Source organism: Oncorhynchus keta, chromosome 34, assembly GCF_023373465.1.
Source record: "Oncorhynchus keta strain PuntledgeMale-10-30-2019 chromosome 34, Oket_V2, whole genome shotgun sequence".
NCBI classification, from domain to species: Eukaryota; Metazoa; Chordata; class Actinopteri; order Salmoniformes; family Salmonidae; genus Oncorhynchus; species Oncorhynchus keta.
In genome coordinates this window covers 59,444,897-59,462,008 of record NC_068454.1, presented here as the reverse complement: position 1 = coordinate 59,462,008, position 17,112 = coordinate 59,444,897, and the positions used below count along the sequence as shown (strand labels likewise).

At 42.6% G+C, this 17,112-nt stretch overlaps 1 protein-coding gene across 3 annotated transcripts; it reads left to right on the top strand.

The window, feature by feature from the left end:
- Window positions 1-344: 344 nt before the first annotated feature.
- On the top strand, window positions 345-10,043 carry LOC118366532 (hepcidin). 3 transcript variants are annotated; one of them, XM_052494169.1, is made up of 3 exons: window positions 345-657; window positions 9,489-9,569; window positions 9,815-10,043. In XM_052494169.1, the coding sequence occupies exons 1-3, from the start codon at window positions 571-573 to the stop codon at window positions 9,911-9,913; spliced, it is 267 nt and encodes an 88-aa protein (XP_052350129.1). In that variant the 5' UTR covers window positions 345-570; the 3' UTR covers window positions 9,914-10,043. The 3 variants fall into 3 exon arrangements, with proteins under 3 accessions (XP_052350129.1, XP_052350130.1, XP_035605043.1); XM_052494170.1 differs by lacking the exon at window positions 9,489-9,569 and adding an exon at window positions 752-832 and having other exon boundaries at window positions 348-657; XM_035749150.2 differs by lacking the exons at window positions 9,489-9,569; window positions 9,815-10,043 and adding exons at window positions 752-832; window positions 1,077-1,551 and having other exon boundaries at window positions 352-657.
- The last annotated feature ends 7,069 nt before the right edge of the window (window positions 10,044-17,112 follow it).

Genomic DNA, 17,112 nt, shown 5'->3' with positions numbered 1-17,112 from the left:
GACTCCTGCTGTTGGGTAATTTCCACAATTCTTTCAGATTTCTACTGAGAAAATAAATTATCACTTTTTTTTAAGAAGTAGGCCTGCTTAAATGTTTAATTAATAGTCTATGCTATTAGACTATGGCAATTTTCAGTTATCCACCCTAAAGGAATGACAAAAAAACGATGAAATGTCACTATGTAGACCAATAGGCCTAGACGTACAAATTCCATTTTTGAAAGCGGGAAAGTGGATTAGGTAATATGTGACGGGATTGCGCTCCATTGTCCAAAGGAGGAGGAGGAGGAGGAGGAGGGGGGTAGGATTGCACAATAGTGGCCAAAGTGTGTATAAATACCAGTGCACCGCAGTCTCACCACATGACAGAGAAGTCCCTCATCCACTGACACCAAAAGAACAATCAATCAAATTTGGACTCGTCTTAGTGCATTGAAAATTGTGCGCTGGAGAGCGTCGCTTTTTGGGAAAATTGAAGAGTTCTGATCTTCTTCATAAACTGTCACTTCAATTTCAACTGATTTCAACCAGACTTTTAAATAGGCTATAATCTTCCTAACAAAACCGAGAATGAAGGCCTTCAGTGTTGCAGTTGCAGTGGTACTCGTCCTTGCATGTATGTTCATCCTTGAAAGCACCGCTGTTCCTTTCTCCGAGGTATGTCTCATTCTCCAATACCAACCTACAACAAAAATGTGTGCATCAATTTTAGAGGTTGGTCATGACTCATTTGTGCCTAATGTCTTTGCAGGTGCTAACGGAGGAGGTTGGAAGCATTGACAGTCCAGTTGGGGAACATCAACAGCCGGGCGGCGAGTCCATGCGTCTGCCGGTACGTTCAATTGAATGAATGAATTAAGCTAATTACCTTTAGCAAATTAACATCTAAGTGGTTGCGTTTCACCATCGGAATAGAATTAGACCAGTAGCGCTAGCTGTTAACCATTTGATCGTGAGCCGTTAGAGGGCTTTAGGGCGAACTGTGCTGTGGTTGTGAAGTGGAGACTTGGACAAAAATACTTACCATGTGCCTTTTCCCTCTTTTTCTTCATATTCTTTTCTTGGCCGGGATACAGGATCATTTCAGGTTCAAGCGTCAGAGCCACCTCTCCCTGTGCCGTTGGTGCTGCAACTGCTGTCACAACAAGGGCTGTGGCTTCTGCTGCAAATTCTGAGGACCTGCCTGCAATAAAACCATCTTATTAACTTATTGCCTTTAATTTCCCCCCTATTCTTCTACATTTCCTTTGGACTCTGTGGAGAAGATGCTATCTCATTGATGTCTTTCTCACTGCAACCTCAGTCTTGTACATAAATGTTTTGTATCATGTTCTATATATAGCCTAGTGACACAGGAAGAAGACAGCTAATTGAAATAATAATTTCTATTATGTACATTTAGTACATTTCTTTTGGTACATTTTCTAGTTTGTACATGTTGCAATGTTTTCTTTCTGAGATGTTGTTTTTGTAACTAAAATAATGATTTATAAAATCACTTCTTATTGTGACACTTAAAAAAAATAAAACACACATTCTTTGAATAACAAACGTGGTTGCTTATGAATGATGAATGTGTTATAGATGTGTTTCCTGTGGCCAAATGTTCGGGCCTGACAGCCAGAGGCTTATTCAAATGAGCCACGTAGTAGTTTTTGCCCTGAGGTCTGGGAATGGAGTCTACAGTGCCTTCACCACTTGACCTTTTCCACATTTGTTGTGTTACAGCTCGAATTTAAAATGGATTAAATTGAGATTTTGTGTCACTGGCCTACACAATACCCCATAATGTCAAAGTGGAATAATGTTTAGACATTTTTACCCATTGATAAAAAAAAACAAAAAGCTGAAACGTCTTGAGGTAATAAGTATTCAACCCCTTTATTATGGCAAGCCTAAATAAATCCAGTAGTAAATATGTGCTTAACAAGTCACATAATAAGTTGCATGGACTCTGTGTGCAATAATAGTGTTAAAAACATCCCCATACAAATCTGTCAGTTTAAAGCTAGAGATATCTGTTTTTTGGATGCATCTCAAGACTCTCTTCTCTGTACACATCAATGATGTCTCGCTTGCTGCTGGTGAGTCTCTGATCCACCTCTACACAGACGACACCATTCTGTATACTTCTGGCCCTTCTTTGGACACTGTGTTAACAACCCTCCAGACGAGCTTCAATGCCATACAACTCTCCTTCCGTGGCCTCCAACTGCTCTTAAATACAAGTTAAACTAAATGCATGCTCTTCAACCGATCACTGCCCGCATCTGCACGCCTGTCTAGCATCACTACTCTGGACGGCTCTGACTTAGAATACGTGAACAACTACAAATACCTAGGTGTCTGGCTGGCTGTAAACTCTCCTTCCAGACTCACATTAAGGATCTCCAATCCAAAATTAAATCTAGAATCGGCTTCCTATTTCGCAACAAAGCATCCTTCACTCATGCTGCCAGACATACCCTTGTAAAACTGACCATCCTACCGATCCTCGACTTCGGCGATGTCATTTATAAAATAGCCTCCAACACTCTACTCAACAAATTGGATGCAGTCTATCACTGTGTCATCCGTTTTGTCACCCAAGCCCCATATACCACCCACCACTGCGACCTGTATGCTCTCGTTAGCTGGCCTTCGCTTCAAGTCTCTGCTAGGTAAAGCCCCACCTTATCTCAGCTCACTGGTCACCATAGCAGCACCCACCCGTAGCACGCGCTCCAGCAGGTATACCTCACTTGTCACCCCTAAAGTCAATTCCTCCTTTGGCCACCTTTCCTTTCAGTTCTCTGCTGCCAATGACTGGAACGAACTGCCAAAATCACTGAAGCTGGAAGCTCATATCTCCCTCACTAGCTTTAAGCACCAGCTGTCAGAGCATCACACAGATCACTGCACCTGTACATAGCCCATCTGTAAACAGCCCATCCAACTACCCCATCCCCATACTGTATTTATTTATTTATCTTGCTCCTTTGCACCCCAGTATCGCTACTTGCACATTCATCTTCTGCACATCTACCAATCCAGTGTTTCATTGCTATATTGTAATTACATCGCCACCATGGCCAATTTATTGCCTTACCTCCCCTATCTCACCTCATTTGCACACACTGCATATAGACTTTGCTTTTTTCTACTGTATTATTGTATGTTTGTTTATTCCATGTGTAACACTGTGTTGTTGTATGTGTCAAACTGCTGTGCTTTATCTTGGCCAGGTTGCAGTTGTAAATGAGAACTTGTTCTCAACTAGCCTACCTGGTTAAATAAACGTGAAATACATTTTTAAAAATCCACTAAATCTGCCGATTTCACACTTCCGCATCTGTGGTAAAAGGTGACAGAGCTACAGCAGTGTTTGTCAGACCATGAGACATCCCAAAAATTGGTCTTCTTACCAAGTCCTTTGTAGCAAAAGGTTTAGCCTTCAAACTATTAAGACCCATCTATGGAAAGACGAGAGTCTCACGAACACAATGGTGTCTTCAATTTTGCCCTACAACCCCCACAAGTGTCTTGGGACTTGTCTGAAATCGGTACAGCCAATCTGCCAACTTCTGTCTGTAGTCTCTGAACCGTTTGGGCTAATATGACCTCTATGGAAAGGTGAGGATGCCCACAGGCTTCACATGACTTGTCTGAAGGTCCCCAGGTACCAGACATACTATATATATGGAGACTGTTTAGTGGCAAAAATAAGGGATTAAATACATGTAAAAAAAATAGACAGTTGAAGTCGGAAGTTTACATACACTTAGGGTGGAGTCAATAAAACTTGTTTTTCAACCACTCCACACATTTGTTCTAAACAAACTATAGTTTGGCAAGTTGGTTAGGACATCTACTTTGTACATGACACAAGTAGTTTTTCCAACAATTGTTTACAGACAGATTATTTAACTTATAATTCACTGTATCACAATTCAAGTGGGTCAGAAGTTTACATACACTAAGTTGACTGTGCCTTTAAACAGCTTGGAAAATTACAGAAAATGATGTCATAGGCTAATTAACATAATTTGTGTCAATTGGAGCTGTACCTGTGGATCTATTTCAAGGCCTACCTTCAAACTCAGTGCCTCTTTGCTTGACATCATGGGAAAATCAAAAGAAATCAGCCAAGACCTCAGAAAAAAATGGTAGACCTCCACAAGTCTGGTTCATTCTTGAGAGCAATTTCCAAATGCCTGAAGGTACCACGTTCATCTGTACAAACAATAGTACGCAAGTATAAACACCATGGGACTATGCAGCCGTCATACCGCTCAGGAAGGAGACACATTCTGTCTCCTAGAGATTAATGTACTTTGGTGCGAAAAGTGCAAATCAATCCCAGAACAACACTAAAGGACTTTGTGAAGATGCTGGAGGAAATAGGTACAAAACTATCTATATCCAAACGAGTCCTATATCGACATAACCTGAAAGGCCGCTCAGCAAGGAAGAAGCCACTGCTCCAAAATCGACATAAAAAAGCCAGACTACGGTTTGCAACTGCACATGGGGACAAAGATCACACTTTTTGGAGAAATGTCCTCTGGTCTGATGAAACAAAAATAGAACTGTTTGGCCATAATGAACATCGCTGTGTTTGGAGGAAAAAGGGGAGGCTTACAAGCCGAAGAACACCATTCCAACCGTGAAGCACGGGGGTGGCAGCATCATGTTGTGGGGGTGCTTTGCTGCAGGAGGGACTGGTGGACTTCACAAAATAGATGGCATCATGAGGTAGGAAAATTATGGGGATATTATGAAGCAACATCTCAAGAAATCAGTTAAATCTTGGTCGCAAATGGGTCTTCCAAATGGACAATGACCCCAAGCATACTTCCAAAGTTGTGGCAAAATGGCTTAAGGACAACAAAGTCAAAGTATTGGAGTGGCCATCACAAAACCCTGACCTCAATCCAATAGAACATTTGTGGGCAGAACTGAAAAAGCGTGGGCGAGCAAGGAGGCCTAAAAACCCGACTCAGTTATACCAGCTCTGTCAGGAGGAATGGGCCAACATTCACCCACCTTATTGTGAAGGCTACTCAAAATGGGTACCCAAAATGCTTGACCCAAGTTGAACAATTTGAAGGCAATGCTACCAAATACTAATTGAGTGTATGTAAACTTCTAACCCACTGGGAATGTAATGAAAGAAATAAAAGCTGAAATTAATCATTCTCTCTGCTATTATTCTGACATTTCACATTCTTATAATAAAGTGGTGATCCTAACTGACCTACGACAGGGCATTATTACTAGGATTAAATGCCAGGAATTGTGAAAAACTGAGTTTAAATGTATTTGGCTAAGGTGTATGTAAACTTCTGACTTCAACTGTATATATATGCTTCCTGATTTTTCTTATATCTCTCGGATATAGGACAGACACTTCAGAACCAACTTCCTTTAGATGTATTTTTCGGGATTATCTGTTGTCCCATGTAGTGAATCTGTTATTCATGGTGTTTGTATGGGCTAATAACAATATGGCACAACACTTCCTTCCATAAAATAGTTTTTTATATGTTTTTGGGATACTTCAAGGAGTCTTAAAATAAAATAGCCAAATGATTCTTGTCATGACCTTCTTAAAACAATTCCATATAGTTTTGAAAGGGCTTAGACTGTTATGGGTTAATAAACCAGATTTTTGATTGACTACCTAATTTCAGTACCCCACACATACAATTAGCTGTAAGGTCCCTCAGTCGAGCAGTGAATTTCAAGCACAGATTCAACCATAAAGACCAGGGAGGTTTTCCAGTGCCTAGCAAAGAAGGACACCTATTGGTTTAAGGGTAAAAAAAAAGCACACATTGAATATCCCTTTGAGCATGTTGAAGTTATTAATTAGATTCTGGATGGTGTGTCAAAACACTCAGTCACTACAAAGATAGGATGGAAACAGCTCAGCGATTTGACTTTAAAACAGTTATATAGTTTAATGGCTGTGATAGTAGAAAACTGAGGATGGTCAACAACATTGCAGTATTTCCACAATACTAACCTAATTGACAGAGGGAAAAGTTGGAAGCCTGTACAGAATAAAAATATTCCAAAACATGCATCCTGTTTGCAACAAGGCACAAAAGTAATACTGCAAAAAATGTGGCAAAGCAATTCACTTTTTGTACTGAATACGAAGTGTTATGTTTGGCGCAAATCCAATACAACACATTACTGAGTACCACTTTCCATAATTTCAAGCATATTGGTGGCTGCATCGTGTTATGGGTATGCTTGTAATCATTAAAGACTGGGGAATTTTTCAGGATAAAAAATAAACGGAATGGAGCTAAGCACAGGTAAAATCCTAGAGGAAACCATGGTTCAGTCTCCTTTCCACCAGACACTGGGGAATTAATGATTTCACCAGGACAATAACCTAAAACACAAGGCCAAATCTACACAGGTGTTGCTTACCAAGAAGACAGTGAATGTTCCTGAGTGGCCGAGTTACAGTTTGACTTAAATCTACTTGAAAATCTATGGCAAAACCTGAAAATGGTTGTCTAGCAATGATCAACAAACAATTTGACAGAGCTCGAAGAATTTTGAAAATGATAATGGGCAAATGCTGCACAATCCAGGTGTGGAAAGCTCTTAGGGACTTAGGGACTCACAGCTGTAATCGCTGTCAAAGGTGCTTCTACAAAGTATACTGACTCAAGGGTGTGAATACTTATGCAAATGAGATATTTCTGTATTTAATTTTCAATACATTTGCTAATATTTCATGTTTTCACTTCGTAATTATGGGGTATTGTGTGTAGATGGGTGAGTGAAAACAATATTTTTAATCCATTTTGAATTCAGACAGTAACACAACACAATTTGGAACAAGTATGAGAAACTTTCTGAAGGGACTGTATGTCAAAATAGGGATATTTAATCTGAATGGCACACATTCCATGACATAGACTGACCAGGTGAGTCCCGGTGAAAGCTAGGATCCCTTATTGATTTCACTTGTTAAACCCATTTCAATCAGTGTAGATGACGCGGATGACACAGGTCAAATGTTTTTTTTTTTTAAAGCCATGAGACAATTGAGACATGGATTGTGAATGTCTGCCATTCAGAGGGTGAATGGGAAAGATAAAATATTTAAATGCCTTTGAACGAGGTGTGGTAATAGCTGCCAGGCACACTGGTTTGTGTCAAGAACTGCACCGCTGCTGGAATTTTCAAGCTCAACAGTTTCACGTGTGTATCAAGAATGGTCCACCACCCAAAGGTCATCCAGCCAACTTGACACAATTGTGGGAAGCATTAGAGTCAACATGGGCCAACATTCCTGTGAAACACTTTCGACACCTTGTAGAGTTCATGCCCAGACAATTAGCAACTCAATATTAGGAAGGTGTTCTTAATTGTTTTGTACACTCAGTGTAGTCCATATTACTCTTAGAAAAAGGGGACTGGAATTGGCATTAGGATATGCACTTTGAAAATCCTATCTACTGTATGAACTAGGTCTGACTTGTTCGTACAGCCTACTAAAACAGTCAGTGCTCCACACTGCCCCATGAGGCAGAGAATGTCACAGCAAATAGGGGACGAGTTGGACAGAGTTGTTCTCAATAATGAGCTGATAGTAACCCAGTTCTACATGAACAAATTAGCAACAGAAATCGAAAAGACGACAGGCTGGTCTGGAGAAGGTGGGGGGGTCGGAAGAAAACTGAGAATAGTTATTTTGGGGCGGTTGGCTATTTCAATAGTAAATATTGTTCTTAACTTAATTTTTGGGACATTTTGTGTCAAGTTCCCAGACAAATAAAGTGCATGTGAGGTGGTGAGAGAGAGGAGGGGGGAGACAGAGGTAGTTAGGATGACAGAGGGGGGAAACATGGGGCCAATGTCCCGTCCCAGGAGGAGCGAGTGGTGGACTGGCGCCTGTCTAGGTGACTGTGTCTCTTTGTTCGCCCCACTGGAGCCGAGCTCTGTTTGACCAGAAGGTTCACAAAGATAGTGCTGGCAACTGGTGTCATAGCAGAAAGTTCCTCCCTCACCCCCACTTTCACTACTACTCAACAAATTAAGCTAGCTGGGTGGATTCCAATGAGTAGTCATTTGTGGTTATATTTGTTGACATTGATGTTCTTGTCACCCAAAGTCAACAAGCGATGGCGAAAGGTTCTCTATATACAAGACAGATGGGCTCAGGGTTCCACACAACATGTTATTTCACTTACAGGGACAAGTTGGGCACAGCCAATTAAATAATTATTGAATGGATTCAAATGTAGTAGTATAGTGTTAAACAAGTTGAGCCCTGGAGAGCACATGCAATTAATTGTTATTAGGCTATTAACCACTTATCACAGACCATTTTGAGGATGCAAATTATGCATTCAGAGGCTTACAATTTTCACAGTATAATTTTGTGTTTCTGAAATGTGATAATAGCAGCATATCATTAAATGCATCATTGTATTATTATTTTAAAGGTGCCCTCTTATCCAGAGCAACTTACTGTAAGTGTATTAACCTCATTATTTTTTTTCTTTCTTGTATTTGTCCCCCTTGGGAATCAAACCCACAACTCTGGCGTTGCAAGCAACATGCTCTACCAACTGAGCCACACTGGAATGTGCCTACACATTCAAATGAGTCTCGTTTTTCTTCTCAACTTCAAAAATACATTTGGCTAACAATGAATGCGTGAATCACTATTATGTATCCTATCTAGACCTTTTAAAATATTTCCTCTTTCATTAGGTCTGATACTACATAATACCTGCCACATAATACTATCATATTCTTTTATTACTAATAACACTTGAAACAACTGAATGAAAGGTGCCACACATAGGATTTGTTTTCTTACATTTTTGCATTGTACTATACTGAAAATGTCAATAATATATCTGCAGTAATAGTGGAATGATAGTGTTTCAAAGTATCACTTACAGTGGTGTGATTGGCTGTGATATTTGTCAATTGATTTCTCCCACCGGTGTGGAATCCATTGTCAAAATGGGTAAGGTGTTTTGAATATGTGGCTGTGTTACCTAGAGGAAATCGGGTCAAGTGGCAGGTTTGAAAAACAGTGGCCAAAGTGTGTATGAATACCGGTGTACCGCAGTCTCAACACAAGACAGAGAAGTCCCTCAACCACGGACACCAAAAGGACCATCAACTAACTTGGGGCTCATCTATTGCATGTAAAATTGTGCATTGGAGAGCGTCTCTTTATGGGAAAATGTAAGAGTTCTGATTTTCTTCAAGGGCTGTCATATCAATTCCAACTGATTTCAACAGGACTTTTAAATAGGCTATAAACTTCCTAACAAAACCGAAAATGAAGACATTCAGTGTTGCAGTTGCAGTGGTACTCGTCCTTGCATGTATGTTCATCCTTGAAAGCACTGCTGTTCCTTTCTCCGAGTTATGTCTAATTTTATAACACCAACCCACAACAAATATATCTGCATCGATTTTAGAGGATGTTCATGACTAATTTGTGCCTAATGTCTTTGCAGGTGCTAACGGAGGAGGTTGGAAGCATTGACAGTCCAGTTGGGGAACATCAACAGCCGGGCGGTGAGTCCATGCGTCTGCCGGTACGTTCAATTGAATAAATAAATTAAGCTAATTACCTTTAGCAAATTAAAATCGAAGTGGTTGCGTTTGCCCTGCAGAATTGAATTAACCTACTTGTGCTACCTGTTATCATTTGATTGTGAGCCGTTAGAGAGGGCTTTAGGGCGAACTGTGCTGTGGTTGTGAAGTGGAGACTTGGACAAAAATACTTACCATGTGCCTTTTCCCTCTTTTTCTTCATATTCTTTTCTTGGCCGGGATACAGGAGCATTTCAGGTTCAAGCGTCAGAGCCACCTCTCCCTGTGCCGTTGGTGCTGCAACTGCTGTCACAACAAGGGCTGTGGCTTCTGCTGCAAATTCTGAGGACCTGCCTGCAATAAAACCATCTTATTAACTTATTGCCTTTAATTTCCCCCCTATTCTTCTACATTTCCTTTGGACTCTGTGGAGAAGATGCAATCTCATTGATGTCTTTCTCACTGCAACCTCAGTCTTGTACATGTTTTGTATCATGTTGTATAGCATGTTCTTCTTTTATTTTATATTTTGTACATTTTATTTAAAAAAAAAACATTTTCTAGTTTGCACGTTGTAAGGGTTTTCCTGTGGTGAAGTAGAGGCGGACCAAAATGCAACGTGGTGGTTATTCATGTTCTTTAATGAAGGAACTAGACATGAAATAACTAACAAAACAATAAATGTGCGAAAACCAAAAACAGTCCTATCTGGTGCAAACACAGAGACAGGAACAATCACCCACAAACACACAGTGAAACCCAGGCTACCTAAGTATGATTCTCAATCAGAGACAACTAATGACACCTGCCTCTGATTGAGAACCATACTAGGCCGAAACATAGAAATACCCAAAACCTAGAAAAACAAACAGACTGCCCACCCAACTCACGCCCTGACCATACTAAAATACAAAACAAAGGAAATAAAGGTCAGAACGTGACAGTACCCCAAAGGTGCAGACTCCGGCCGTAAAACCTTGACCTATAGGGAAGGGTCTGGGTGGGCGTCTGTCCGCGGTGGCGGCTCTGGCGCGGGACGTCGACCCCACTTCACCATTGTCTTAGTCCGCCTCATTGTCTGCCTCCTTGGCTCTCTAACCATGGCAACCCCTCTCAATGACCCCACTGGACAGAGGGGCGGCAGCTCGAGACAGAGGGGCGGCAGCTCGGGACAGAGGGGCAGGGGCTCTGGCGCCTCTTGGCTGAGGGGCTCTGGGCTGAGGGGCTCTGGCGCTGGGCAGACTGGCGGCACTGGTGGCGCTGGGCAGACTGGCGGCGCTTGCGACGCTGGGCAGACTGGCGGCGCTGGCGGCGCTGGGCAGACTGGCGGCGCTGGCGGCGCTGGCGGCGCTGGGCAGACGGGTAGCTCAGACGGCTCTGGGCAGACGGGTAGCTCAGACGGCTCTGGGCAGACGGGTAGCTCAGACGGCTCTGGGCAGACGGGTAGCTCAGACGGCTCTGGGCAGACGGGTAGCTCAGACGGCTCTGGGCAGACGGGTAGCTCAGACGGCTCTGGGCAGACGGGTAGCTCAGACGGCGCTGGGCAGACTGGCGGCGCTGGGCAGACTGGCGGCGCTGGGCAGACTGGCGGTACTGGCGGCGCTGGGCAGACTGGCGGCACTGGCGGCTCTGGGCAGACGGGTAGCTCAGACGGCTCTGGGCAGACGGGTAGCTCAGACGGCTCTGGGCAGACGGGTAGCTCAGACGGCTCTGGGCAGACGGGTAGCTCAGACGGCTCTGGGCAGACGGGTAGCTCAGACGGCGCTGGAGAGGAAGGCTCTAGCAGTGCTGGACTGAGGGGCTCTGGCGCTTCTGGACTGAGGGGCTCTGGCGCCTCTGGACTGAGGGGCGGGAGCTCAGGCAGCGCCGGACAGGCGGGAACACCTGTGTTGATGGGACGGAGAGACAGCCTGGTGCGGGGTGCCGGCACTGGTGGTACCGGGCTGGGGACACACACCTCAGGGCGAATGCCTTGCATACTACGCCAAATCAACTGCTCTCTCTCTTCACACTCCCCCAATTCTATTAACACCTCCGCGAGTGTCTCCTCATCTCCCATCCGTTCACTCTCCTCCATTCTGTCCAATAATTCCTCGACCCTCTCAGACTCAGCCCTCAGCTTCGCCGACAGCTCCGATAACATCCATGGCTCCTTACAGTAAACAGGGGGAGTTGGCTCAGGTCTGGCTCCTGACTCTGCCACACTCTCCCTGTGCCCCCCCCCAAGAAATTTTTGCGGGTGCCTCTCGGGCTTCCAGACGCTCTGCCGTCTTAGCTCCTCATAATGCCGCCTCTCTGCCTTCGCTGCCTCCAGCTCGGCTTTGGGCGGGCAATATTCCCCTGGCTCTGCCCAGGGTCCTTTCCCGTCAAGCATCTCCTCCCAAGTCCATCTCTCCAAATAGTGCAGCCTCTCCCACTACTGTTGCTTCTCCTGCTGCTGCCTTTGCTGCTACTGCTGTTGCTCCTGCTGCACCTGTCGCTTCTCCTGCTGCTGCTGTTGCTGCTGCTGCTCCTGCTGCACCTGTCGCTTCTCCTGCTGCTGCTGTTGCCTCTGTTTACCACGCCGCTTGGTCCTTGGTTGGTGGGTGATTCTGTAAGGGTTTTCCTGTGGTGAAGTAGAGGCGGACCAAAATGTGTGGTTATTCATGTTCTTTAATGAAGGAACTATACATGAAATAACTAACAAAACAATAAATGTGCGAAAACCAAAAACAGTCCTATCTGGTGCAAACACAGAGACAGGAACAATCACCCACAAACACACAGTGAAACCCAGGCTACCTAAGTATGATTCTCAATCAGAGACAACTAATGACACCTGCCTCTGATTGAGAACCATACTAGGCCGAAACGTAGAAATACTCAAAACCTAGAAAAACAAACATAGACTGCCCACCCAACTCACGCCCTGACCATACTAAATAAATACAAAACAAAGGAAATAAAGGTCAGAACGTGACACACGTTTGCGATGTTTTCATTCTAAGATGTTGTTATTGTAAATCAGTTCTTATAGTCCTTTTTTATATAAATAAACACATTCTTTGAAAATGTATTCAACCCCAAGCCTAAATAAGTTCAGTTGTAAAAATGTACTTAACAAGTCACATGCATGGACTCACTCTGAGTGCAATAATAGTGTTTAACATGACTTTTGAATGACAACCTCATCTCTGTACCCCCACACATACAATTATCTGTAAGGTCCCTTAGTTAAGCAGTGAATTTCAAGCACAGACTCAACCAAAAAAACCCAGGAAGCTTTTCCAATGCTTTGCAAAGAAGGGTAATTATTCTTAGATGGGTAAAAAAAAAGGAGAGATTGAATATCCCTTTGACCATGGTGAAGATATTAATTAGACTCTGGATGGTGTATCAATACACCCAGTCACTACAAAGATACAGGTGTCCTTACTAACTCAGTTGCAGGAGAGGAAGAAAATAGCTCCATTTCACCATGAGGCCAATGGTGACTTTAAAACATTCACAGATTAATGGCTGTGATAGGAGAAAACTGAGGATGGATCAACAACATTGTAGTTACTCCACAATACTAACCTAATTGACAGAGAAAAATATTCTAAAACATGCATCCTTTTTGTAACAAGGCACTAAAGTAATATTGCAAAAAAATGTGGCAACGCAATTCACTTTTTGTCCTGAATACAAAGTGTTATGTTTGGGGCAAATCCAATACAACACATTACTGAGTACCACTCTCCATATTTTCAAGCATTTTGGTGACTTCATCATGTTATGGGTATGCTTGCAATCGTTAACCTTTTCACAAGTGAGATCCAAATATCTCTAACAGGCCCCAGTGTGAGTTTTTCATGGGCGTCATGTCATTATGCACTCACTGTTCCAAAATGTATGTATGTATGTATGTATGTATGTATGTATGTATGTATGTATGTATGTATGTATGTATGTATGTATGTATGTATGTATGTATGTATGTATGTATGTATGTATGTATGTATGTATGTATGTATGTATGTATGTATGTATGTATGTATGTATGTATGTATGTATGTATTCACATGTTCAGGTACTGGTGACAAATCATGCATTCCGATTCTTGTGTAGATTGTAATCGACACATATGATGTGTGTAAAATATTTGTTGAAAGTTGTACTGATTATAATAAGCTAATGCTAAGCTATTTGCCAGCTATGTGTGGTGCCATGTTTGTTGACATTCTGGTTGTCATGTTACCGTCTGCCAGACCAAAGCTGTTATAAAAGATGAGGTGAAGGAATAGTTCACACGACCGACATATGGTGCTTTCAAGACAGCTGGGAAGTGAAAAATACGAGGTCAACTCATGACGTCAGTGATCTTCAGGTATTTTGGGATTTGGTATTTCATTAGGATCTCCATTAGCTGTTGCAAAAGCAGAAGCTACTCTTCCTGGGGTCCACACAAAACATGAAACATAATACAGAATGACATAATACAGAACATCAATAGACAAGAACAGCTCAAGGACAGAACTACATAAAACCTTTTTAAAAGGCACAGGTAGCCTACATATCAATGCCTACTCACAAACTATCTAGGTCGAATAGGGGAGAGGAGTTGTGCCGCGAGGTGTTGCTTTATCTGTTTTTTGAAACCACGTTTGCCTTTATTTGAGCAATATGAGATGGAAGTTCCATGCGATTAGGGCTCTATATAATACTGTACGCTTTCTTGAATTTGTTCTGGATTTGGGGACTGTGAAAAGACCCCTGGTGGCATGTCTGTGTGTAAGTTGACTATGCAATCAATTTGGGATTTTCAACACATGAATGTTTCTTATAAAAATAAAAAGTGATAAAGTCAGTCTCTCTTCAACTCTTAGCCAAGAGAGACTGGAATGCATAGTATTTTTTATCAGCCCTCTGATTACAAATAAGAGCAAAATGTGCTGCTCTGTTCTGGGCCAGCTGCAGCTTAACTAGGTCTTTCCTTGCAGCACTGAACCACATGACTGGGCAATAATCAAGATTAGACTAAACTAGAGCCTGCAGGACTTGCTTTTTGGAGTGTGGTGTCAAAAAAACAGAGCATCTCTTTATTACTGCCAGACCTCTCCCCATCTTTGCAACCATTGAATCTATATGTTTTGACCATGACAGTTTACAATCTAAAGTAACGTCAAGTAATTTAGTCTCCTCAACTTGTTCAACAGCCACACCATTCATTACCAGATTCAGCTGAGTTCTAGAACTTAAATGATTTCCAAAGCTTTTTTAACAGTCATTTTTGTTCTCAATGATTTTCTCATCAAAGTAGATACATTCTAGAATCTCATGATTAAACCAAGGGCTAGAGCTCTGCTTTACCCTGGGAGCCATCACATTCACCACACCAAGGAATCTACATTTAAGGAATCTACAGGAATCTACATTTAAAGGATTCCCGGGCACTGTCTACCCTTACACTTTCCAACACAGGTGACCAGTCAATTTTATCCACTTGCTCCCTAAACATTTCAGCACAGTATTTTTGGAGTCCTTGGACGGTTTTGGTTACACTTAAATATATATTTAAAAATCCCTACTTGTGCAAAATGTAATAAAATGATCACTGATTCTATATACTATTAATCCACTCTGCGGTATTTTGGATTTATCAGACACCAATATTAAGTCAATCGTACTTTTGCACTGTTTTACATACCCCGATGGGATGTTTTATCATTTAGGTCAGAGCAAGTGATCTACAGAAGTGCATCAAGACATTGTGGGTTGAGATATCCTTTTTGCAGACATCAGTATTGAAATTCCCGAACAAAATCACTTCCTTCACCAGGAAATCATTACAGTTTGACAACCCAATTTTGAGACCTTCATAGAATGCATTCTGACACACCCCCAACCAAATCAGCTTGGTTTTGGGAAGGCAGATATCCAGCCAGACAATCTCCAGATCAACGCTTAAATCCGATCTGATGTTAAAAGCAATGTCCGATCTCACAAACGCACATATTCCCCCACTGTTCCGATTCCGATCCTTCCTGACAACAGAGAAATTGCCTCAATCACAAACAGATGAATCCAACCACATCTCAGTGAAACATAAGACACCCACCTCTGATTTGCAAACCAACAGGCGTATCTCATCAATCTTCGGTAGGAGGCTTTGGACGTTTAAGTGCACAAAAAGTAAACCCTTCTTCCCAAAGACCTCACTGAATTCCCGATCCACTTGTAACTCGCCTCCCACTGCACTACCATATTCCCTCTGCCCTGCCTCCGGTGGCCTCTCTGCCTCCATAGAGCGCCCCACCTCAGGTGCTGCTCCATCGTCCATCGTTGAAAATGACATTTCTGTATTTCATTTTCAATAAATATTTTCAATAAACATTTCTAAAAACATGTTTCCACTTGTCATTAGGGGGTATTGTGTGTAGACAGGTTTGATTTTTGGGGGGGAATTCAGGTTGTAACACAACCAAATGTGGAGTAAGTCAAGGGGTATGAATACACACACGTGTGCGCGTGGACACACACACACACACAATTAATTCCTGGGCTGTTCTGAGAGTCTAAGTTGTCAATGTTTTATGATCAGTCAATTGCACCTGGTAACCCTTTGAGGTGGGAGGGTGGTTGACATTGTTGCTCAGTATTCTGTGTAATACAGTTGGCAGCAAATAGGGATTGTTAAGTTTAAACAGGCCCCCATTCGAGCAATCGCCATAATGACTGCTCATTCAAGTGTGATTCAACATGTCACATATTCGAATAAACTTGGGCACTCTCAGCCTTTTCTCTCGCTCACGCTCTCCCTCTGCCTCTCTCACTGTCTCTTCCTCTCTCTCCCCTCTCTCTCTCAGCCTTTTCTCTCTCTCTCTCTCTCTCTCTCTCTCTCTCTCTCTCTCTCTCTCTCTCTCTCTCTCTCTCTCTCTCTCTCCCTCTGCCTCTCTCACTCTCTTCCTCTCTCTCCCCCTTTCTCTCTCAGCCTTTTCTCTCTCTCATGCTTTCTCGCTCCATCCATATGTAAAATGCCACAGAATACATTAATTCAGAGCTAGGCGATTGAAGAAACAGAGTAGGTCTAAGATAAACATATTCTCACCATCTCTCTCTCCCTCTGCCTCTCCCTTTCCCTTTCCCTCTGCCCCCCCCTCTCTCTGCCTCTCTCTCCCACTATCTCTCTCTCTCTCTCTCTCTCTCTCTCTCTCTCTCTCTCTCTCCCTCTGCCTCTCTCACTGTCTCTTCCTCTCTCTCCCCCTCTCTCTCTCAGCCTCTCTCTCTCAATTTCAATATATTATGAGCTCTAAGGCCACTGAATGGGTTAATATTGACAGAGAGAGAGAGAGAGAGAGAGAGAGAGAGAGAGAGAGAGTGTCAAAGTACTCTCCAACAGCAGGCCTACAGCTAGAGAGTAATAACCAAGGCCTATTGACCATCAGCTAATATTGAGATTCTGTCATTAAAAAATGTCTTCCGGCTGCCTATCTATATTATAGTTCCATCACACCAGTATAATAGATCATGTCATGTCATTTGCATTTAGATCGGCCCTTTTCTTGGATTGCATACTGGATTGCA